The 25,225-nt window shown below is 39.5% G+C and overlaps 1 protein-coding gene across 2 annotated transcripts in view; it reads right to left on the bottom strand.

Moving 5' to 3' along the window:
* KCNQ3 (potassium voltage-gated channel subfamily Q member 3) overlaps positions 1–25,225 on the bottom strand; it is a gene marked incomplete at both ends in the record, with an annotated part of 207,575 nt that overhangs the window by 7,044 nt on the left and 175,306 nt on the right. Inside the window, 11 exons of one of the 2 annotated variants that reach the window (XM_082045481.1) lie at positions 93–224; positions 2,551–2,653; positions 3,739–3,926; positions 11,371–11,427; positions 15,191–15,217; positions 16,891–16,985; positions 18,183–18,278; positions 19,477–19,587; positions 20,786–20,941; positions 22,897–23,069; positions 24,787–24,913. In XM_082045481.1, coding sequence (XP_081901607.1) covers positions 93–224; positions 2,551–2,653; positions 3,739–3,926; positions 11,371–11,427; positions 15,191–15,217; positions 16,891–16,985; positions 18,183–18,278; positions 19,477–19,587; positions 20,786–20,941; positions 22,897–23,069; positions 24,787–24,913 — 1,265 coding nt within the window. The remainder of the gene's footprint in view (positions 1–92; positions 225–2,550; positions 2,654–3,738; positions 3,927–11,370; positions 11,428–15,190; positions 15,218–16,890; positions 16,986–18,182; positions 18,279–19,476; positions 19,588–20,785; positions 20,942–22,896; positions 23,070–24,786; positions 24,914–25,225) is intronic. The other variant, XM_082045482.1, reaches the window with a different exon arrangement.

Below are 25,225 nucleotides of genomic sequence, written 5' to 3'. Positions count from 1 at the left end.
CTTCTGGATGGTCTTGTAAGCAAATATAAGATGTCAATTATGCTTTTATTTTGCCAGCTATACAATTTCCACCTTTACCAAAGGATTCTTACCTTGCCTGAAGATATTTTATTCTGGAAAGCATATCAAGATGCCCTGCTGAGTATTGCTCTATCACATCCTTTACATCATAAGGCCTCAAAGTCTCCTTGAATTTTTTTTTATAGAGACGAAACTGTAGTATTCTGCATAATAAACAGAAAAATTACTAACGTCTTATATAAATTCCATAATGATAACTTGCAGTTTTACAGAATAATTGATAAATGCGCTGGAGGTTTGGAAATCGAGCATGTTATTTCAAAACAAGGCAATAAAACATAATCAGAGAATCTCTATTATCATTCCACATCTGTATTTAGTAGTGTATATAATTTGCATATAATAGGCTAAAATGAATTATGCGCACAAAATGACTTTTTCAGTGCTATCACCATAACTAGAAATGGTTCAAAGCTACAATATCATATGTGGAATTTGATTTTGAGCAAGTCACAGGAGATTTTGAAGCTGTGAAGCTGAAGCTTCTTTTTTCTGCTTCAGCCGTTATAAAGCTCATTTAAACTATATAGAATGCTGAATCATTTTCAGCTTGGTTTTCATTTTGCACCTGGAAAACTTTTGGATAGGAAATGTTAATTAGCTACTAATGTAGAAGTTAAGAAGTCAGAAGCAGTTCAAGTTGTGGAGAAAAGAAAAAGCGTTAGAACTGTCTGAATTTTCTTGAAAAAACAGCAGAATAACATTATTGTTGTTTTTGTAACAACAACAATAATAATAATAACAACAATAGCAATAATAATAAAATTGTCATTATGATTACTATTATTATAAAATGCCCTAGTAATTAATAACAGAATTCTTATAACAAAGACCAGTGCTGGCCAGATCTGAGGGTTTGCTTTCTCAGTAGAGTCTCCATGTTCTTATTGGTCTGACTTTGGGAATTGCTGACATCTGTTAAGATTCTGATCTGGTTTTTATTCAAAGTTGGTGTTTTTTTAAAATGTTTTAAAAATCTGTATAAGCATTCACTTAGTAATGGTAACTCTATTATGACTTTTTATGGGCTTTTGACTTTTTAACTCTGTTGCTTATAAATCTTTCAAGATTTCAAAATTATACCTATGCCTATTATAGCCAAGTGATATATGATAACACAGAAACTATACTTTAAAAAAAGCATAGATGAAAAATAGGAATTACGCTGTTAGCAATTTCAATTTAAAATCTCCTTGATCATGACCCTGAAAACCCATTAAGTGGTTTTGTCTGAAAGAATTACTACCCATTAACATTCAGGTTTGGGGTAAACTATACAAGAGGAAAAAAAAAAACCAAACCTGATTGAGTTTAAAGGGAAATTGCATGAATTCATTAGACTGGGACACGATATAGGGAAGGAATTTTTATAAAGGTAAAATAGCATGTCCCATGGAGGTGGGGCTGGAAAACAGCACAGATGTATCATCTGTGTTTAGAAGCCAGCAGGTATCAGGGAAAGAAAAAGGAAAACTGTGGAGGACAAACTTCCTGTATTAGGGAAGCAGACATGGGTAATATGAGCAAAGCCTGTGGAACGTGGCTTCCAGCAGGCTTGAGAAAACTTGGAGCTTTTTCTGACTGGTTATCCTGCAATCAATTGGAAAAGAACTAGAAGAATATATAATATGGTTCTATACATGTAAGTATATACTATATACTTATAATCGTCTTCTGTGAAGCTTTTCTGAGAAGATAATTTTAGGGCACTCTAGACTTGCAGTTTTTCACTTGGAAAGTAGTAATACCCTGGCCCAGAACTTAGCAACTTCTGGAATAAAAAGCAATTTCAACGAAAGCAGAGTGTTTTCCTATGGGGACATTTTTTTTGGGAGAAGAGAGTAAAAAATACTGAGTGGAGGAGCAACAACGTCAGTGGATGAATTCTACGTGCTTGATGTGCTAAACACATCATCAAGCCTTACTAGGAGTTTTCTAACCCTAGGGAATATCTCTTGTCATACGAAAATAGAGATGACACCTGTCACAAGCTGAAGACTGCTGAAATGGAGACTCAGCATCTGTTAAGATATGACAGCTGGAAAGTATATTGCACACTCATAGAATTCTGAATAAAAAAGAGTTGAGTCAGATCAGAGTTTGTTATGAAGTGAAAATTCCAGTTTTACATAATATTACAGTCACTAAATTGAGCAAGATACTATACAGCATATTTTAATGAGGAACTGTATACAATCTTATTTTATAATAAACATATTTATGGAGTATCTTGCAAAAATTACATGGTTAATGTTACTGAAAAAATTTCCTTTCTGCATATTTTCAGAGTACTTTAAACAGGGTCTGTCTCATGCTTTTCAGCACATCTAGAATTATCTCATCTATTATATTTTTTAAAAGCAGTAACAGTAACAATGAATCAACATGTAGCAAGATAGTAATGTGATTTCCTGAAGCATAAGCATTCAGAGCCAAAGGAAAGCATTGAGGAGCATCAGAGACATTTACCTGACAGCTCGGATGGCTGTCTTGAATGTGGGGATCATATCTTCCATAAGGAAGTCGCTACTGTCGCCTCTTTCTTCTGCTACGGGTTCTCCTGTTCCTGCATCTACAAATCAGGTCAAAAAAGAGCCTGTATGAACATCTGACCACACAATATATAGAGAAAGGTCTGGCTGACTAAGGCACTACATAATGTAAGCGTAGTTTAATAAAGAACCTCTCTTGCAGTTTCTTCTTTCTCTGGTCAGGTCATGAAAAGGATTTTATAATTCTGCTGGGACAACTCTAAGATTAATTATTTGAGGGATCTCCTCTCAGATTCCAGAATTTCTGAAACTTGGGAGCTTTTCTTCCTTTCCAATGGATTTAGAAGTTCCCACTTTTAGGAGCTTTTATAATTACAAATCTTCACCAAGATTATTTTGTGTAAGGCTAAAGCAGGTGCAGAAGACACAGGCCAAGTTGCCATCCCACTTGCACTACTTGGATCTCACGTACCTTTGTGGAAGAGGATAAACAGTTTCCTGGTGTGAACACTCAAACTACACCCGTGGTAGTCCGCCCAGCATGCACTGATGCCAGCTGGCACAATAAAGGCGAAATTGTTCTTTAGAAACCCTTGAGACACTATAGACAATAAAAGGAAAATGTATGCCTAGGGAAGCTGAGAGGAAAAACACCCTCTTGTGTTGCGTGAACACCCAATGGACATCTGCTGAGGGGCAGCAGGCTCAGGGGGAGTGGGAAGGAAGCAGCTGTTGACTTAATAAAACAAGGTTTTAAGAGACTGCAGTGAGGAGGTATTTCTGGTACCTGGACACAGGCTAGTGCAGGACTGGATGCAGTCTAGCAAGGAGCTACCTTAACATAGCATGTGCTTTTTTTGGGGATATATTATAGATTCACTTTCCAGCGTGCCTTGTTGTTCCAGCTCAAATACATTGATTCCATCACTGGCTATATCCCACATCATTTGCTGGGTTTTGGAGAGCCAGTATCTTATTTCAAGCATTGTGTTGTCTGGACTCCAGCATTCATTTCCTGGAGCTTCCACAAATGTGACATGTAAAACAAGGGATGGGCCATGCATGGCCTAGAAAAGTCACAAACCTTCAACAGAAGACACAGAGGAAAAAAGGAAAATGGGGAAAATGGGGGATGGATAGAAATAAATCAACACAGATGGACTACCTTCTGAGCTTTGCCAAAAAGCGTACGCTTTCATTCGGAATGCAGTGCGAAAACGCTCCTTATTATTCAAGACAACATTCTTAGGCTCTTTTGAAGGACTTTCTTCAATGGCATCTACATTCAGAGGGGTAAATAGCTTTCCTTTAGTATTGGTACCACGAACCCGATCCAAGAGACCCAGCTTTTGGCTACAAAATAAGCAAAAGTAATCATTTTCCTCCTTTGTACAATTTTCACTTGTTTTCATGATGCTTTAAGTATATAATGGGCTAAAGAAATGTTTTGTACACAAGGACACTGCTGGGGCTACCGTAATACATCAATGTCGTTATAAGCAACAGCTAAGCTCCATAGATAATTAACTGCTTTTTATGAACATTTTTTGTATCAATGTTGAAAATGTTACCAGAGGGTCTTGCTGTCCTCTCTACATAGTGTATCACAGTGCTTCAGCTCCAGTGGCATGCCTGAAGCATTAGATTTATTGTTAAGAAGAGAAACACCACTATTTAGGCAGTTATACTGTCTAATGACCAGGGTGCTTGGCCTTCCCTGTTCAGTGCTTTCTTTAACTTTGACAGACTATTAAATGAGTAACTCATGTGCATAGCCAGCGGTAAAAGAAAGTCAGATGTGCTGTGAATCAAATAAATTATCAGGAAAACACTACAAAGGTATTGCCAAGCAATTAGCAGGTACATGGTAGGGCAAAGTATCCAGTTCTCCTCACCATTCACTTTCAGTCATCTCCCACTATTCTAGAAATTGAGGTGACCTATGAAATTTTGATAAAATGACAGATTTAATTCTTCCGATGATTCCTTGCACTGTCCTCTTCTAGATTTACTGACCAGAGACATTTTTCCTTCAGTGAGAACACCTAGCTAGAATTGCATCTACCTGCCATCTCACCAGTATCGGTAACCCTTCTGACAGCCTGATGACTGTAACGATCTTAAAGGCAATTACTTATACACTGAAAAGTGCAACACAAAAGGATTTTGCCGATGAGTGTATTGGATTAAATATGCTCTGAACACTTCATGGGTGATTGATGGCATAAATATTTTATTTGCTTGTTCACTTTGCTGCTTAAATATTTGTTGATTGCACATTTGTTTAAAAAATGTGGGGCTAGGCCATGGGAAGAGCACCTGCCTTTTCACCCGTTCCTGGTCAGTGAAGTGTGGGACGCATCTGGGGAGACGTGAATTGTGTACACATGGTCAAGAAGCACTTCTGTGCAGAACACTGGGGTAGGCAGATTGAATGAGGGAAGAGAAGAAGGCACCGAAGTTATCTGGTTCCAGAGAGCCTCAGATGGGAGCAGGATTGAAGGATGAACATCGCTGGGGACCAGAAGACAGAGATTTCATAGGTATGTGGAGGTATCTGTACAGTGTGCTCAGCTGAACTAAATTTGCTGGCAAGAGAGGCAAGTGTGAGGATGCTCCACTGTGCAAGGACATAGTGGACAAAGATGGACTTTGCATGCAGACCTTTCAAGTAAAGGGTCTCATTCACAGAACTATTTATTCTCTATTTAAGGAGTAGTCTTCTTCAGATGGATTATTCTTGTGTTCTAGGATCTCTGGTGTCACTGGTGCACCTCTTTGAAAGAAGGATCTATTTCTGTCTCAGAGCTCTGTCTGTGGTAGTATCCCACCACAATGCAAGTTCTTAGGACATTCCTCTTAAGATGATAAAGGTGAGATGAATAAACACACATGTGATGATGTTGTAGCTTTCATAAGAGTATTGACTCTAGTAGGAATATTGCAATTTGCAGCATAAAAAGTTCCTGAGGCATTGAAGATCACAACTATTGTTGTTTTGATTTTTTTTAATATGAACTACAGAGGCACTCATCTCTACTATCTGTTTCTGATTGATATATCTTTGACCTATAAGGTAATGAAATATGGGCTTCCCTCTCACAGAAGATGGAAGTACTACATCTTTGTGTAGGATTTTTTTCAGGCCTTCTGAATTTTATTCTTGACAACATGACCGTACTTGTGAATGCAATTTCTGCAGCCTAATACATTCAAACACGTATTCAGTCATTGCAAGTATAAAGTGCATGTGTGTGTAAGTATGGAAGTAGCAACTAAGAAGGACTTGTGTGAATATGGAGACACACAGCAAGTTCTGAAACAGAAGCATTGCCAGGCCTGAAATCAATGATGTGAGGTGAGAAAAGCATGAATTTGAGTGAAGAATTAAAACAGTCTAAATAAATGTTATTAATCTTACTCAGACTTTGCTGTAATGTAATTTCTTGATGAATTCATGGCGGGGGAGGAAATATACAAAGTGCAGACACGTATGGAGAAAAAAACACGGTAGAAAAATATGAGATGTTGCTTATTGATATCTGTGGCAAATTAGTCACCACAGAATACGTAGGGCAATTAAGCTGGTGAAGGCTCTAGAAAACAAGTCCTGTGAGGAGCAGTTGAGGGAACTGGGGCTGTTCAGCCTGGAGAAAGGGAGGCTGAGGGAAGACCTTATCACTGTCTACAACTACCTGAAAGGAGGTTGTAGCATGGAGGGAGTTGGTCTCTTTTGCCAAGTAACAACAGATAGGACAAGAGGAAATGGCCTCAGGTTGTACCAGCAGAGGTTTAGATTGGATATTAGGAAAGATTTCTTCCCGGAAAGGGTTGTCAGGCATTGGAACAGGCTGCCCGGGGCAGTGGTGGAGTCACCATCCCTGGAGGTGTTTAAAAGATGTGTAGATGAGGTATTTAGGGACATGACTTAGGGGAGGGTTAGCTTTATGGTTGTACTCAAGGATCTTAAAGATCTTTTCCAACCAAAATGATTTTGTGATTCTATGTTCAGTCTCAAGCACTTGTTCAAAAAATATTTTCCGTAGTACTAGCTTTTGGGTTGAAACTTTGATCCACCAAGCTGCTCTAAAGGCTGAAGTGATAGTGAGTGCAGGATCCCAACAAGTGGGTTTTGTTCTAAGAAAGACAGGGAGAATCCTGTGAGATTTTTCTGCATCACTATCACTTTTCTATTCTTTCAGAGGCCATGTCTGACAGCAGTAGTTCTTTACAAGATAGATGTCTCAACTCCATGGTATTTATTTCTGTGAAATCTGGATTCTTCAAGCACTTATCTAGCGTATACAGTAAAAATATATACAGAAGAAGACAACAGCTAGTGAGCATGTTTGGAAATAAAATAAAAAATAAAGGTGAGGAATTAAAAGTCAACTGAATGTGTTGTCTGTGTTTTTTTGGGGGGTAAAGTAGGGAAAAGAAGTTCTCATGTCTCAATAGTAATAAAACCAAAGCTTGAAGGAGGAATTAGTTTTGAGAAGGATGGTGGAGTCTGGAATCTTGGCACATCACTGAAGAAGTTTTTAATGCAAAGAAATGCACCAAAAATCTAGCTGAGTGTTAAAAGATGTTAGAGAGGGTGAGCTTCTAAGGTCTTCAGTGTGAAGAAAAAAAAGACAGAGCAATAAAGCATGCTTGGTATGATAATGATCTTTGTAGACTGAAGGAGACTGTGAAATAAGCTATAAGAAGGAAGAAACTGAAGTAGTTTTAGGATTAGTAGATCTATTCAGTGATAATAAAATGAAGATGTATTTCCCTAGGTCTGAAAAAAAATTATGTACAACTAGAGATCAGCTTTTTCTGGTGGGGGATTAGCAGGTCACCAATGATAGATGAATCCTAAATGAAAGGGAGACTGTAGTCCACCTATTTTTCAGGATTTCAAGACTGAACGACTTCCTTCAAGAGCTCCCGGAAGGACTTTCCAGGATAAGAAAGAAGTTCCTAGAAGGATGAAATCTAGCAGTGAAACTGCTGGATTTCCAATGATGAGGTGATTTCCTCAAAGGCAAGAAGTAATCACATACTACATATTGGCTTCTAGCAACATATTAAATGTCACAAGATTTGGTTTAGTAACACTATAGAGAAGCTCTCAAGAGAAGAATTTGTTTAAGGCAGAGAACCTGAATGACAAAGCATAAAAATAGGTGTGAGAGAGGATTCCTGGTTTTTATAAAAGGAGTTTAATACTATATTAGAAGAAAAGAGTTGTCATTACATGTAGCCTCTCACTTTCTCTCCAGAAACTTCCATAGTCCTTCAAAAAACACATCCAGCTCTCTCGAAATTTGTCTCCCAAAACTCCTGTAATAACTGCCTTCCTTACCAAAAGAAAAAGAGGCATAAAGTGCATTGCAAGGATCTGTAGGAATCAGACCTGCAGGAAAGGGTCAGTATCAGTTTAGGAATAAACTGTTGTCCCAAGACTGTTCCTTGAGCATCTTAGGTTCAGGAGCTAAAACTCATCTGATCTGTCTTAAGTTGTTCAAAAAGTTAAATGTGTTGTCTAAGGTTAATCTTCAGACTCCTATCTATAGTCAGTGGGAAGTTAGCAGCCTACAGAGTAAAGTTCAGCTTCTTTTCACTCCAGGATGAGTTTAAAGCTGGGGGAACTTGTCTCTTGTTATTGACTACAGCAAGGTCCTGATGAGAAAACATTTAAAAAGCATGTCTCTAGTCTAAGCTAAAGTTACCTAAGCTGAGGCCTTCCACATCAATTGAATCCTGATGATTAACCCTTAAAGTAACATTCAGATTCATAACAGTACATTTATGCAATAAATATAGACAATTGTGTTCATATCCAGGCAGCCAGAGCAGTAGACTCATCAGAAAATAATTCATCAGCTTCACATAATAAAATACAACAGTATGTTGTATACAAAACAAAATAAAACAAAACCCAAGCTTCTTTCCAGATAATGACTAGCTGTCATCAGAGAAAAAATGGACTTTATTCTCATTTCCAAGCCATGAAATCTGGGTCTGCTGGGGTTTTTGTTTTCATTGCGCTTTTTAAAAAGACTTAGGAAGCGTTTGTTCTCATGACACAATCTCCTTCCATAAACCAGCATGCGCATGGCTCACTCTCCGAGTATGAAGCATGCGCAGATCACATCATCCTTCATGAGAATGGTTAGGACAGTGGTTCCCACCCACAGGTTCATGTACTGCTGCTTGCCTTTCACACTCCTTCTACTGATGCTGGTTGCTCTTCCTCCCCTTGGGACAGCTGTCCCACTTCATTTGGCTTCCTCACATTCAATAAAGTGTGATTCCTGACTTCCAGCACAATTCCAGAAAATGGGAGGATTCAAATGCATCCCAAACATGCTGATAAAAGTGCTGAGTATTTTCTTGGACTAGCTTGGATACAGTCATTACTTGTCTTGCATGCTATTGCATCCTCTCCCTTGTGGTGGAATAAAAATTTTCCTAACACCTTTGTCTTTGAAGCAGAGGCCCAGCACTAGAACACCTTAATTCTGAGGTAGATACGGATCACCATAAAAAGAGGAAGGCAGAAGCAGTGCAGACAGTTTGGCTGGAAAGCTTCCTGGCTAAAGAACAATTCAGCTCTCAGATTCTTTCTCCCCAACAGCACTGGGAATTATTTTCAAACATCTGAGAGATGAATATGGTGGCTGGATATATCAGAGATGGGTGACTTCTGCAGCAGATGTTTTTTTACCTTTGCTCAGAGTAAAGAGTGGGAACCACTGAACTAGAAATACTTTTTCCAGAAAGAGTCATGCAAGGAAATAATGTAGTTACATCCCATCATGCAAACCAGGTACTCTCCTCTCTGTGCTTTGCCTAGTATTGGCATTTCATAAACAAATGGAACATGTATGAGAAGAAAAATAATGAATTAATGCTAACATTGAAACAAACACAGCCCTTTTCCATGCATTTATCACTTTCACCTAACAAGGAGTAAAAATAATCAGGTATTTTTTCCATATTTTTCCAGTTTAGCTAATCATTAAATTCAGTTGTTCTCAAGTAACTGGTAGTAAAAGGCAGTCATGTTTGCTCCAATATTTTACTGCATTATCAGCTGTACTTATATGGATGAACTTAGCTTTGGCCAAGAAAACATTCTAAATGAGATTTCCAGAAGTATTATCTCTTGAACTAGTCCCAGTAGAAATTAGCATGAAACTAATATTGTGAGGACAGCCATAAATCCTTCACTGAATACCTTCAGCTGATCTTGGAAAGCTGATGTGTTTTCTTAATATAAAACAAAGTGCATTCTGCACTTCCAAGGTACTTCTGAACTTTGGCCAATCAACTTGCCCTTTTAAGGACATCAGGTGACATTCTTTTCTATAAAGAGGAACTAACAAAAATGTTCAGTCTCAAAATAATTGACTAACTTCTGGACAACTAATGTCTTAATTTAAAAAGCCACTTTGCACCCTGAATCTTGAGGTCTAAATTTGCAGGTTTCTGATGTCTGAGGTGGAAACACCCTCTTTAGCCAAACAATTTCCACACGCTTTGGTGCTGTATGTCCTCATTGGTATTTAGTTTTAGTCATCACTCTAAATCAAAACTCACCTGCCATCCAGATTATTTGCCCAGAAATATGTACACAGGTCCTAAACTGAGCTCAGCTTTTATGCCCTTCAGAAAGAGAAAGAGCGCTTATGCACACCAAAGGCCTTTGCTTGGCCCATCTTCTCATCCACACTTTCTAAAGTGATTGGAAATGGGTAAAAATAAGCAATGGCAAGCAAATCCATGGGGAGAATAATCCAAGTTCAGTTATTTATGAAAACAGGATGGATATCTTTCACCAATGGATACAGCCAGTAACATAGGTAGAAACCATATGGATGTCGACACAGTCTTTACTTTGCGGTGAATGTATCTCCATGTATCACCCACTAGAAAACAAACCAAACTAAAAAATCCATGTTTCTTGACTATTTTGCATGGGCTAATCATCCATTGAAAAAATGGAGTGTTTCACTAGCAGCTCTCCAGAAGCTGAAGAGCTCGCGCTAGGAAAGCTGAGTTGTGTGTTGATGATTTCACCTTTGTGGAATGAAGTGGGAATGAGAACAAAGAGCTAAAGTTGAATGACAGTGAGATGTTTGTGTGGAATAGAAGAACATGCTTGACAATTTAGTCAAAATATTAGTATTTCTGATGATGTGTCTTTCAAATTCCTGAAATGCTACAAATTATTTCCGTGTTTCTTTGCAGGAAGATAAAGTTCTTGCTCTACATCTTAGGTCACAGTTCAGCAAGGTATTTAAGCATGTCACTAGCTTTATTCAGGTGATCAAGAGCATCCACTTGCTTTCCATTTGCTGAACCAAAACCTGCAAATACACATGTGGAGATATTGTCCCACTGAACTGAAATGCAAAGTGACTTGCATGATTTTGTATTGGCAAGGTCGGGGCTGCATAAGGAATGGCATTTAGCTCTTATGGTATATTTTTCTTGCAGTAAATTTCTAAATGATTTGCAGAGTAAGTATCATTCCCATTCTATGAAAACAGAGAAAAACATTTGTTTCTAAGCAGATCATTGGCAGAGTCAGGATTAGATCCCATGTTTTCTGAACAGCAGAACAATGAACTATCTGAAAGGACATGCAACTTTTTTATGCTTAAATAACTTTTCAGTCTCATCTCCCCTTACTTTTTACAGTGGTTAGATGAATTACTGTAGTAAAAACAGAAAGTGCAGGCAGAGAATGGCATGCAAGAAATATGAAAAGAGTAAGGCTCAATTGTTACTTGAATGTATATACCTAAGTTTTCTGGTGAGGCTTGATCCAAGGAATGACTCCCTACTAAAAATGACATTACTGTAAAGTGAAGAAAAGTTATTAAGATGAGACGTTAATGATTACTCATGAAAAGCTCTATGAAAAAGAATGGGAATAGCCTTTCATTTGTAGTTAATGTAGTGTGCAGATCAGAGTGGCTTTTTCCCTCTTCTTGTTTTGGGCAGATGCATTAAGAAGAAATGCTGACAGTGAATTTTTCCACCTTGCAAAATATTATTTCATTTTCATTATACTCTTACTGCTTGCAATACAAAAATGCACCATGTTATATGCATTCTTTCATACTCTTATAATAGGAAGGACTAGTACTGATGCTGCAATTAAAAAAATCTAACCAAATTTCTAATGGCAGGGAAATATTATTCGTCTTGTAGAGATAAGGAAACAGGGATAAATAACTTTTCCACTATCACATAATAATAGATCTAGGAATTAACATGCTCTCCTGATGTCTAGTTCTACAGGTGGACCAAGATGATTAGGAGAAAGACCCTAGAAGAAAGTTCAAAATCCTTTGCTAAAGTGACTGTACATACAAACGATTCAAAATTCTTCAACAGGTGGAAATCGGTGGAACATTTGCTAACAACAGTGCTGAAAAAGCAGTTCCACTATTCCTTCCTCAAACACAGACATAAAAAGTTGGTCCAAAATAAACAATATGTTCATCAAACAAAGGTCCATCCAAAAGGCTGGGACATATAAGTCAAGCACCTCTGAGTGATTTGCTGCATTCCAGTAGAAATAAGCATTAACATTTTTCTCATAGATCTTCCCTCTTGGGAGCTAAACAGATGAAAAGTCTTTGCAATACATACAGAAGAGCAATTGCTATCTGAGATTTCACATGCTGGCAGTTTAAGGCATAGATTAAGGAAGAAAAAGCCAGTGGCATCTCTGGTATGAAGTCAGTCAACTCCCCACCAGTGAGCAATGAACAGCACAGTCTCAGTTCCTCCTGCTTTTTGGGGACTATAAAGGGCATTTAAGGGAAATGCTCTTAACAGCATCATATGTACCACTTCACTGCTTTCATGACCCAGCTTACTGTCTAGCTCAAGGGGATCCAACATGCTCTTCATCATATCTCACATCTTCACAGTGTAGTTTAAAGGGAGCTTTCCATAAAAGTGTGATGAGCCTTGGGCTGCTGCCACACTTTTATTTGCTTTCTAGTACACCAAGTCCTTCCCTGAATCCGTGCCTTGAGATCCAACTTCTGAAACAGCCTCTTCCATTCTGTTGTCTCTCCTGTGTTTTTCCCAAGGGGTCTAAGAACGAGGGGCTGTATCTGGCTGTGACCTTGTAGTGATGACAGCTCCTGCTTCCAAGCAGGGAACCTAGGAGAATCTGTCGCAGAGCTCCACTCTGCCACTGTGGAGTTCCTAAACAGCTTTTGCACCACAGAACAGAAACCTTGCTGCTTAAAGCGCTATCCATCCTTGAATTTTCAGACAGTCAGGCCTCATTTTTAGTTTATTAACCAGTTAAATTTTCTGACTCTTGTGGGAAAGCTTTGGACCAATTATTCTCTCTCCTTTTTCAACCACTGTTCAGACAATGCGGTTTATTACTACATCTTTCCCATTAAGTACTTAACTGATGCAAGAACCTAGAGACTGAGTGCACTTATGGGCTGCTCTCTCCACTAGGACCATATTCCCTTATTGCTCATTTATTTAAATACAGCCTTAAACGTGGACTGCAGTGGAGTGTGAGTAATACTTTCTGTGCTAAATCACTGCAGGAGAAAGATAATTTTTTTTCTTTTTTTTTTTTTTTTTTTTTAATTATCTGGTCTGTAAATAACGAGTTTTATGAGAGAAGGGAGGTGAAACTGTCAAAACAACCAGATTTTATGGCTCAGTCCCATGTCTACTGAAGTCAATGGATGCTCCCACAAGTACCATCATTTGCCTGTTTACCTGGAGGGTTTCCAAACCCTCTTATTGAATCCTTATTTCCATAAACACATTCTTACTAACAGAAAGACTCCAATACAGGTTTACTGATGATTTTGCTGGAGGGTTTTACATATGTAACAACATAAAAGCGAGATATATCCAGCCAGAATGAGGGGCCTTGGGACTACAAATTTAAAGATTTGGAGCTGTGAGTCATACTTTACAGTTTTTAATCTAGCACGTCAAGATTACATGATTCCTTCTACTGGTCTGAAAGATAAAGCAACTCAGAAGCTGTTCCACAAACTGTTTTGACACTGCAGGTGCAGGAGCTTCTCTCGGGGGGCTGTGACAAACAGCAAACTGCAGCAATCATTCACTTGCCTAATTTTAATCTGCTGCTGTATCTAAGTCAGAACATGTTTTGGCTCAAGGTATAAAGTTACATACGCAAAAGGATTTAATCTCCTAAGCTTCCTCCTACATATTAAAGGCCAAAATTAGGTGTCTGTCAACCCTGGAGATGGCTAAAATCTCTAGACATCTACAAGAATGGAACTGAGCTTGCTCATCACTGCTTAGCCCAAGCAGTGTCATGGATGTATAGCAGTTCAGGTTCATGAGAGTTCACAAAATAGGTAACTCTCATCCAGACAGTCTTTGAAGAGGAGCAGGTTAGCTCATGAGGATGGTGGCAGGAGGTGGAAATAATCTTTTCCTAATAATTCAACACTACAATACTTGTCTGTACTGTAAGAAAAATTGGGATACGTCTTTATTTTCTGTTTAGAGGAGGTTTGAACCTCAAATTCATAGGAGAACAAGTGTGAATCTGTTTTTTTTCAGCTTCCTATATCGAAGCTGTCATGTGTTATATGAAATGTTTAAAGAGCAAAAAGAAAAATAGAACTCTTAGTCAGGCCAGGTGCTGGAACTGAGGCCTGTCCTCTGAGTAACAGTTTTCAAATTTTGCTACTGTTCTTGCCCTTTTTCTCTGTGCTGTACATAGGGATGCAAATAGAAATAGCTTCAGTGTGAGTCTGTGGAACTATTTATCCTTTAATTAGCATTGACTTTCATTGTGGGTGATCTGTTGATAGCAGTTTAGCATTAAGTATTTCACATTTCTGACCTAAGGTGTTGAATTATTTTATAGGCTTTTGAATCTTCAGCTTAGCTGGAGGGGGTTATGAATGTATGATTTTCATTTGAGACCTTGCAGGTTGACTGACAAAGACCACTCTGCTGTAGTCTTCAGTGACTGACCAGTATTAGGATTGATGGCTTTTTCATTCTCTTTGCTTGTAAACTCCCCCAAGTAGCTGGGTATTTCCCCATCTGTTTCAGCAGGGGTGGGACCAAGGCCTCACCACCAATGTAGTTTTTTTAGTACTGCCAGACAGATTGACTATCCTGCTGATCCATTTTAGCCTTCCATCTTAGTATTTATCGCCATGAAATCTTTGCACATGGTGAATCGACTTGATTCCTTACCCTGCAACATTAGTCTGTGCAGGACGGTTGAGCAATAACATGAAACAGAACTTTGAATTCACCCCAGAACAATGTGGATGCTAACCTTAGCTCTATGACATGGATCAGAAATCTAGACCATGATTAATAATTACAAACAATAAAGCTGTTTACATACAATCAGCAAGCAACACTGTCTTTGTACAATTAGCATTTCAGCTGTGTTGTTAAATTGGGAAAAAAAGCAAGAAATTAGGAAATGGATTGGTTAATCAGTTTTGATGGCTACCTGTGGTGTTAGTAGCATGTTTTGGTTAACAGCTCATGAATCCACAAAGAACCATTTAACCTGCATCCTCCAATAACTGGATTAAAACAAGGCTATAATAATGGCAGCTACATACCTGGCAGTACCATCCAATTGCTCTTTCCTTTTGTAGAAGAGAGGAAGCATTACAAGAAAGCAAGGAGAGAAAAATTACGTAAATTCAGTAGATTTTTTAAAACAGAATTACTAATCTATTGCTAATGGTTTATATACCTCTTTTGTTCTGTGACTGTAACTGACAGCAGAATAAAAGCCACATTTGCAACCAAAGTGAAGCAAAGAAAGTGATATAGGTTCCTGAAAACAGCCCTTGCTGCTTAGACTGGCAATCCAGTCTTTGGTGAGCAATGAACGCTTGCCCTCTCTGCCAGGTCTTTATTTGCAAAACACCTATTAAATTTCAGTTTGCATTTGAATCACAGAATAACCTACAGACAATAAACAAGCTTGAAATCACAGTAATCAGTCCAGACTCCAGGCAAGCCTGAGAATTATTCTCTGAACAAAACCCGAGGTCAAAAAAACATCTAGAAATCACTCTACAATGGATAATGTGGAAATACAGTGAGAAGGGATAAAGAAAAGGAAAGTTACTGAGCCTTAATTAAATGCTTGTTGTGTTTTTTCTTAGAGATTTCCTTTTTGGCCTATGTGAAATCAATCCTAAAGAAATATATTGTGAATCAAAAAAAAAAAAGGAAAAGTTAATATTTATAATTGATGAAGGCAGGAGCCTGAAATGTTTCTGCAAGTCAGTTTTGAGCAATAGCTGGAGCCGCAGTATTAGCTCATTGTATACGACTTATGTGGAGACTCTGAGTTGAGCAGTAGTTTAAGGGCACTTTTTTCAGACTGAAAGTTTAAAACATAAACTTGGATAAGTAATGCACATTACTGGAAACTGATAGTCTATAGCTGAAAGTCTTAGCTTTCTTAGTGCCAACATTTTAAAAAATTAAGACCTCAAGGTGAGGAAAGTGCCTGTTTGACAGGCAAGGAAAGTGAGGATCAGACAGACTCACACCTGTAAAGATAGGAGTGTCCATGAAGTCTGAATATCTTTATGTATGGAAAGCTTTCCACTGAACTCAAAAGTGGTTATTAAAATAAAACCATGACCCCAGCTGCCTAGCAAAGTTTTCTTGTGAACCTCCAGTTAATATTTTCAGTGAGAGACAGTTTAAAGTGTGCTTTGGCTGTGCTGCACTGAATTATCCCCTAGAGTAATTGGTATTGCCAAAAACCAAGCATTTAACAGGCACTAATTATCTTCACATGCCATGGCCATCCCTGTCAATAACACTGTTCTCAGGCCAGTTGAGTTAAAGAGAGAAGAATAAGAATTTTAAGCGTAGCCTGTCTCTTAAAATTCACAACTGCATCATAGAGGGTGTAAGAAGTACAGGTGCCTGTGAAATCCAGGGCTAAAACTTTATCAGGATCAAAATTACAGACAGAGAAATTGAGATTTCCAGGACAATAAACTCCAGAGCCTTACAAAGGGAACCTGACGGTGAGGCAACCTTCTCTTTTGTTTAATGCCAAAATGAGAGCTCCTGATGGAGTTATCCATGTGCCATTAATATATCCCAGGAGGGGAAAGGAGAAGAAATGGATCCAGAAGCCAAAACCCATGTTTTTCACTCTCACACGGAAAGTTAACAGGCAACTCTCTGCTACCTACAAAAGCCTCATTGATATATATGAAGTCTATGTATCCTGTCCTGACTTATATTTCACATAAAATGATGATGGAGAAGTGGATAATACACTTACCTGAAAAATGGAAATGACACAATTGATTCATAAAACCTCCAGGTAGCAACTAGATCAATCCTGTTGGGGTTAGTAGCATAGTATCTCCAGGCAGCCTGAATTAGAAGGGAGAGGAAATCATTAGTGTGAGGTAAGCAGCCAGGTTGTTTCAAAGAACATAATGCACCTGAATGACTATTTGGAAATTAACTGCTAATCAGCCATATCAAATAAGTGTCATTGTATGGTGAAATTATTTACACTGGATTATGATCTGGGAGGGCTATTAAAGGAGACAGGACATGAGAAAGAACCACTGACATCAACAAGACATCACATTTGGTTAAACTGGTTTTGTTCTCTTGTCTGGTATGTCTATGAGAGCTTTAAGCACTGCTGGACTTGTCCAATATTTCTGGAAGTGCTTAAGCTAGTTTACCCTCTAATGTACCACCAGAGGAAATTTTACTGTGCAAATTTCTAGTTCAGCACTGAGATTCAATCAAAATTCTCTAAGCACATACCTAAAAAATTACTGTAGCTAAATTAGCTACCCACAAAGTGTAGATGCTTCAATTTAAAAGCTGAGTTCAATTCACCACTCATCCCTGCAGCCACTTCTGTTTGCCAAGGAGCATTTTGAAAGAGAACAGCATGATATGCCCCTCAGCCTGTTTCTCCTGAGGGCTGGTTTGGTCCTGAGCACTCCTGAGAAGCAACACTTCCATCTGATATCATAGAAACTTTCTCTGTGCCTCTGTGGAAACGATGCCATTTGCTTCACTGCTGTCACAGCGTGCTCCACACCTACTAAGAGCAACTCCTGTCAAATTTGTCAGCCCCCAGACTAGTAATTTTAATCTTAATTTTCTGAATTTGTAACAAAGGCCATAACTGAAGCCCAAGTGAGCTAAGGAGTCTCTTTCCATTGAATCCTCTGATTGTCCAGTAACATAACAGAAGATTCAGGGTGTGTTTCAGTTTTTACAGACCACACACACTGTTTATGTTGTTTGCCTTGACTGAAGCAGTCACTGCCTATTGTGTTACTTCTATTGCTGTTTTCATAGCAATAACAACATCACTTTGCATATCAAATCACTCTCTCCAGGGAACTGACAAAACCTGGATTTTGGAAAGAATATGTTTTTGGCAGCTTGTTTTCTGTGATTTTGTGGCATCAAACATAGCTTCTCATGTCCTGCAATAGGAAATGAGAATTTGGGCAGAGGGGAAGTGAGGGTCTTTGTTAACATGATGTAGCAGTCTTCATACACAACACTTCTTCAAGGATGGGATAAGTGGTTGCAAACCTGAATGAGTTCGGCTGCTGGCTTTCTTCTTTTCTCAAAATGTTTTTGACGATGTTGTTCCTGGACCTTCAATGCCAGCCCTGAGCCCAAAATGCCCTGAAAGCATAGAGTGATGCAGGATGTTAGACATTTCTTACTCAGAAAAAAATGGATTAGTGATGAGAAGAAACAGGTCTGTAGGTGGAGATGAATACGGCAGTACAGCATGTCTTTTCCATCACACCACTCATGAGACATGAGATTTTAATGGCCACACCAAAGCCTTTTATGGTCCTCAACCAGCTTCTTCAATGTCTACTGCCTTTCCAAGGTGGAGTTGTCTGGGTGGTGCATTACTTTCCACCCAGGGTAGACTGAAACTGCGCTTCTATGATAAAAAAGCTATGATGCCCATACTCTGGATTTGGGTGTGTGGGACTTCCCATCCTCTGTGAAATTCTTTACAAGTCTCAGTCTAAAGGAAATGTATCCTAAACTCTGGACTTGGATGGTTTCTGTTGCTGTTTGGCTCATCTCACTCAGATCTTGCCTCATTCTTACCCGAGGACTTTGCAGACAAGACACATATTTGGCCCATATAACACAAGAGAATAAATACACTTTCAAAAGCAATTTAGAGATCATTTATTAAGCAGTCAGAGAAGGATTAACCTGGCTAGATCAAAAATACCTTTACTGTCACCTGCTAACTAAATTGCCTTTCATTTTAGTAGGAAGAAACAGCACTTCAATGATGGTGTCAAAGATCTCCTCTAGGAAGAAAGGGAAACAAGTGAGATGAAATGTTCTGCAGAGCTGCACTGGTTAAAAAGGACAACCACTGGTCTGTGATGGTCACTCAAATGTAGATCTCTAGCTTGTAAGTGGTTAAAGCGGGGTAATATGGGCCCAACACTAATTGTTAAGCAGTGGCCCCCAAATCCTGTAAAAATACATTTTGTGTGGCTATGTCAACACCAGTAAACTAGCCCAGGCCAGGATATAGGTTCAGGAACTACCCTGTGATTTCCCAGACTGTTCACTTGCTGGATTAATTTTGATGTGTGACGATTAGCGCTGTCTCAGACAATGCCCACATATGATTCAAGGAGCATTGGAGTGACATTATTCCCAATAGTCTGTATGGAAAGTTAGGAAGAAAAGAGTTTGATTTATTCATGTAGAATAGCTCAAGTGTTTGAATTACTACTTAAAAAGGGATTTTGAGTGTACTGAGAATGTTGATCATTCTACCTTCTTTTTACAAGCACAGAGCATTGGGCTGTGACTAACAGAGGAGGGAGAAGGTACTTACTGCAGGAAGAGCAAAGAAAGACACTCCAATGAGAGAAAACGTAGCTGCAATCAGTCGTCCCTCCCATGTTTTGGGGGTCTTGTCACCATATCCAATCGTGGCGAGGGTGATCTGTGGGTAGAATGACCACAAAATCCCATAAGAAAAACAAAGCCAGCAGTTCTGCTTTAAATGTTGCCATGAAACTTGCATAATGCACTTAGCTCTATGGGTGTTCATGCACAGCTTCTTAAAAGAGGATTTTGACAATGGGTTAACTGTTTTTTCCTTTTTAATGGCATGATAGTCCAGAAACATTGCACCAGGGACAGTGGATTTAGTCTTAAAACAGCTGCCTCTCTAGGATGTCTTTGTTGAAAGGGAACTCCATGTGATGTTGCATGCAGAGTGCACCTCCTGCCCATCATTAGTGCACAGTTAGGAATGGGACTTGCTGATTAAAAGCTTACAGGGCTTCAACAACAAATCAGGACTACCTCTTCCTGAAGTCCCAGTCTTCGTTAAGCAAAGGTGACTTTGTGAAAACCTACTCCTTTGCTGCAGAATTGCTTATTTCCAACTGTGTACATTTTCTCACCAGTGAGACTTTACCTGAATGTCCTATTAGACAGGGATATGAAAATATCCGGGTGTTCCATGCAATACTTAGGATCTTTTGATAAATAAAGATAGGAGGGAAAGACGGATCTCACCATTTAGGAGTGAATTGCATTAATAAAAAAATATACTGCTGAATTGTATAATAGTCACAGAATGATATAGGCTGACCTAACTGTTGCTAGTAAAGCAACATGAATTTTGTCTACCAGGTGGCAGGCATATTTTGTGATCACCTGAACAGTGTCACAAACCAGCTACTCATCTCTTCATCAGAAGAGACAAGAACAGATGTATCAAAGGTCCCTGTAGCTCAGTACTACCAATGGCATGTTTCTTGGGGAATGCATGCAAGACATAAGATCCCAGAGACATTTTTTCTTGTTAAATTTAATCCCATTAAACATTGCCTAATGCTCCAATCTATCTAGATCACTCTGCAAGGCCCCTTGTTGCTTAAGAGAGTCAACAGGACCTTCCAGTCTGGCCATCTCTGGTTTAAGCACCTCAGGGTCTTTGTCTGACTGAAAATCAACAGAGATATACATCTGGTAATTGGTTGTAAGGACATCCCTACTTTGGTAATGTTATACCAGTAACATGCTCCTCACACAAATTTAGCAGCACTTATACTGTAATCCCTAACATCAATACTTTATCTCTTCTTGGATACAAAGTTTTTAAGAACGGGATAAGGTATTTTTTGACTCACCAGCCCCCACCACAGTGCATCTGCATAGGTTTCAAACTCTTCCTTCATCTCCACCCCGTTAGCATCCTTTTCAGGAACATCTTTTTCAACCAGATAAACAAGAAACGAGGATAGGATGAGTGTCAGGAACCCGATGTACCAAGCTGTGATAAGTTCCTGCAAAATAAACAGATGGACAATAGAGGGACTGGAAAAAGTCTCAATAGAGTGGTAGACTAAACTCCAGGAGAAGACAGAAGCACTGAGGATAACAGCAGAGCTGTCCGTGACCAGGCCAGCTCAGCACTTGCTGAGAAGTAATGCAGAGATTTACAAGAATTAGGCCTTACATGGCATCTGCCTTGGGAACAGCTTGGAGCAATCTGCAGTTGTAGTGGAATAAATCTGGGTTAAGGGCTTAGCTGTACCCATGGCCCAGGGTGCTGCAGGGCTCTGGCTCTGACCTTGAGTCTTCCCATTCCTGCTGCCCCGAGGCTTGGTCAGTCTTGGCAGGCAAATCATCAGCTCTGTCCTCTCCCTACCTCCAGGGAGCTAAGGCTGCAGGATGCAGTTCCTTCTCTTTAGGCACATGAAAGCAGGTTTCACCAGGAATTATGGTTTCACTATTAATTGGTGTGATAAGAGCAGAGCTTGAAAATCACCTGTGTGAAAACAAAACCTGAGCTCCCTTATTTTAGAGACTGACTAAAGTGGAGTGTGTGGCTACTCTCACTCAGGTGGGAGATCAGCAACCCAAGTTAAAATCCAACCAATGTCTGACACAAAGCAGAAACATTGTTAACAAATGTCTTGAAAAGAGGGTAAAAAAAAAAATCAATAATCCACTTCATTTCATTTTCTGAGAACTGCACTTGAAACGGAAAAAAAAAAAAAAGCTGTAGCTGAGAATTTCATAATTGAGTTAAGTCAGCTTTCTTGGCTAATTTCTGTAGTGCACCCACAGAAGGAAATTTATTGGCTAACCTTGTTATCAAAATTGTTTATTTAGTGAAACAAAGTTCTTCAGTGAAGAAGTTCTTTAGTTCTTCAGTGGAGCAAAGTTCTCACAATCCCTTCTTATCTCCCTCAGTCAGCTGAGGTCCAAAGGAGATAGTGGGGAATCAGACAAGGAGCCTTTGAATGAAATCCTACACAATGAAGCCTTGAAAAATGTATAAATAGTGTCTTTGGCTCATAGACCTCTTCTGTGATCTTAATTTGCTGAGAAACGTTTCTGACATGTTACCTGCCTCACAGTACATTTATATGGGGAAGAAACAGAAGTTGGTGTGAAATGAAGCAGGGTGGGTAACCTCATCAGCCACTACAAGGAAGTGAAGTCAACTTTGCCAACTGGCATTTTAATTTTCAAAACCCCCTAAAATGTCAAGAATGTCATTCATGGATAAGAAAAAGCAGTACACAGCACAGACTATATGCAGTTTTTCTATACCCAGTGCAGATAAGAAATCTCACCTAGAGGATTTTTATGGAGATAGTTTTTGACTTGCAGTAATGTTTGGTGGCAATGCCAGAACACAAAGTATCTGCCTGGTGTGAGACAGGGTGTGTCGGACTATTGCATCAAGTTAGACTGAGTAAAGATGATTTTAGAAATTTTGCTTGTCAGAGTTTACATTGTGTACAGCTTTGCATAGTCTGGCCCATGCTTCCAAAGAGAAGTTGTATCAGTAGCTCCCTCCAAAACCACAGTTCTGCTAACCAGTCTCTTTTTACTCCTCCAGAGTTCTGTTCCACCTGTTGATCAGACAAGCCTGGAAGCCACTAGAAATGTGTCGCAAATACAGAGGCGTTTCTGTCAAATATTTCGACATACTTCACTATTGAAGGGATGCCACTGCTCTCTTCAGTCTAAAGGCAAAATCCCTGTTGTGATGACTGTGTGAATCAACACTCTCATCACTTCCCAGCACCACTATTGGGTAGAGAAAGGTAAAACTAGGGGCAAAAATGGTTCAGAGAATGGAAGAGGGAATAAAGCTGAATGGATGAAACCATTGCTTGAACTACTGGCATAATCCCAAGGCATTGTTGTAGCTGTGCATCCCCTCTCCTGCCCTTCAACATCTCTTCCCCAAGCCCCAGTTAAGCCCTGAAGGTTCTTTACTTACTTTGCTATGTGCACAAATGGCTGATCCCAAAAGTTTCCATGTACCGCCCCGCCTGTCCATTCGGAGCATCCGCAGGATCTGAAGGAAGCGGAGGCTTCTGAGGGATGTGGCCAGAACATTGCCTTGGTTCCCAACAGCAACCACCGGCACTGAAGCAATCAGCACAAAGATATCTGCAAGGCAAAAAGAACAATGCCTGCTAACAAAAGCGGTCCCATCACCTGCTTCTTAATCCCATCTGGTTGTGCTGCGAATTTCCCTGGGCAAATTGTAAAGCTGCCTGAAAATGCCTTCTCTTGCCAATTAAACAGATCTCTGCACCTGCTGCACAGTCGGCATCGTGCACAGAACCCACGAGGGAGACTCATAATCTGTGCACAGATCAATGCTCTGGACTTGAGGCACTGGCTGAGCCAGCTTAGGGATGCACAGAAACAGTGCTGACAGAAAAACAACCCTAAATTAATCTGTCCACAGGAACATCATTTTGAAAGCAGACTTATAGGTCAGCAGATAAGAAATTCAGTTTTGATGGTGCATCTCGTGTTGTTTTTCTTTTGGCTGAGTTTTCCCATTAAAATCTCAAAGTCAGTACTGTTTTCTGTGAGTGCCCGCAGTGCCAATTTGCTGATCAGCCGAGGAAGTCTGAAATGTAAATGACATTGCTTCTTGTTTTCTGTTTGTTTTTCCTTGTTTCCTCCCTACATACAAAAGAAAGAAGTGCTTCCAAAGAGGTGTTTCAACGTTCTCTAGGCATTCACTCTTTAAATGGTGTTCATATTGTATTTCCAGCCAAAAACAGTGGCAATGGGTGGGTTTCAGATTCATTCACTTTCAATCATTCTCAAAACAAATTTGTGCCAGTGACAACCAATAGATTATATTAATAAATCAAATGGGATCTTTTCTGTTCTTTACCTAAATATCCATGAAGATTCATTCTCAGAAATGAGATGACACTTTTAATTAGAAGGTATGAAACAGTCAATCCCACTTGCTTAGCCTTTACAATGCTAGTAGAAATACAAGAAGTCTTTATACAACAGTAGCACCCAAAGGAGAACCACCAAATTGAGGATAGCAGAGACAGACAATGAAAATTTGTTACAATTTGTCTACCATTTAAACCCACAAGATGAACAAAAGGAGGGAGAGGGAAGAAGGTGACAGGTATTCATGTAACTGCAGCACCATGGCTCCCCATAGTGCTATGTGCTGTGCAAACGAAGAACAAAAAGTAGTGCTTGGCCTGGAGACCATAAAAATAAACCAGAGAGTCCTGGATACAGTGAATGTGGATGTGCATGACAGGTGCTCAGGGTGCAGTGAACTCCTAAATGGTGGCTAGTTGGATTGTGGACATAATGGAGAGTTTTAGGATGGGATTCAAACATGAATAATGAGTAGTTTTATGATAGTTGTTGGCAATGCCTTCCAAGCCTGAAAGATAACATAGGTGAAATCACAAAGATACTTGTTTGCAAATGCAAACCAACATTACAAATGTAAAACATAGCATTTGGATATGAAAGTGTGCTGGGAAAGATCCCACAGCAGTGGGATCTGAAGTGGTTTGGAACTGAAGGCAGAAGCAGTGTATTTGGGGATGAGCTTAATAAAAATGCAGTGACCCTCAGGATGAGAAAAATCTCTTTGAAAAGGATCCATTTCTTTTCTCACTGGCCAGCCACCCAACTGTCTCTTGAAAGAATCGTTTTTACCGGCTACTTCAAATACCAACTCCAAGTAGGACACAGCTCCTAGCACGAAGGGCAGATCTGATTCCAGTGTTCTTTGTGCTGCCATTCACTGGTTCTTGGACATCCCCCCAGACTGACTCAGAGGGAAAAGGACTTATGTGGAAAACAGTAGTAAAGAGAATGTGCCTACCCAGCATGCATAAAGGCTTCCTGGCAAATTTGAGTCTCCCCCTCCATCCTTTGTAGCGACAGCAACACCCAGCAGCCCAGATTCTTAAGGCAAACTCTGCTCCAAAGATGAAAATGGCAAAAGTTTCCTGTATCAAAGACATAAATTACATTGTTAGACTTGTAACAAGTTTTGCAATAATTCTGGACACAAGGATATAGCTGAAGGAAAGAGATGAGGTGCAAGGGTTGGTGTATGTGAGAGAAAAAAAGAGAGAGAGAGAGAGAAAGTGAGGAGGACAATATAGGTTGATGAAAGAGGCAAGGCAAAGTGGCACATAGCTTTGTAGCCTACTAAGTCTGCAGAAGGGATGTGCCCCTGCTGTTGGGTAGATGAGAAGTGCTCACCCTGCCTTGATGGAAGGGCAATTACTTCACAAAAGACCCCTTTTTTTCTCACA

Source organism: Streptopelia decaocto (genome assembly GCF_964273445.1).
Source record: "Streptopelia decaocto genome assembly, chromosome: 2".
Classification (NCBI taxonomy): domain Eukaryota; kingdom Metazoa; phylum Chordata; class Aves; order Columbiformes; family Columbidae; genus Streptopelia; species Streptopelia decaocto.
This window is presented reverse-complemented; position numbering and strand designations above follow the sequence as displayed.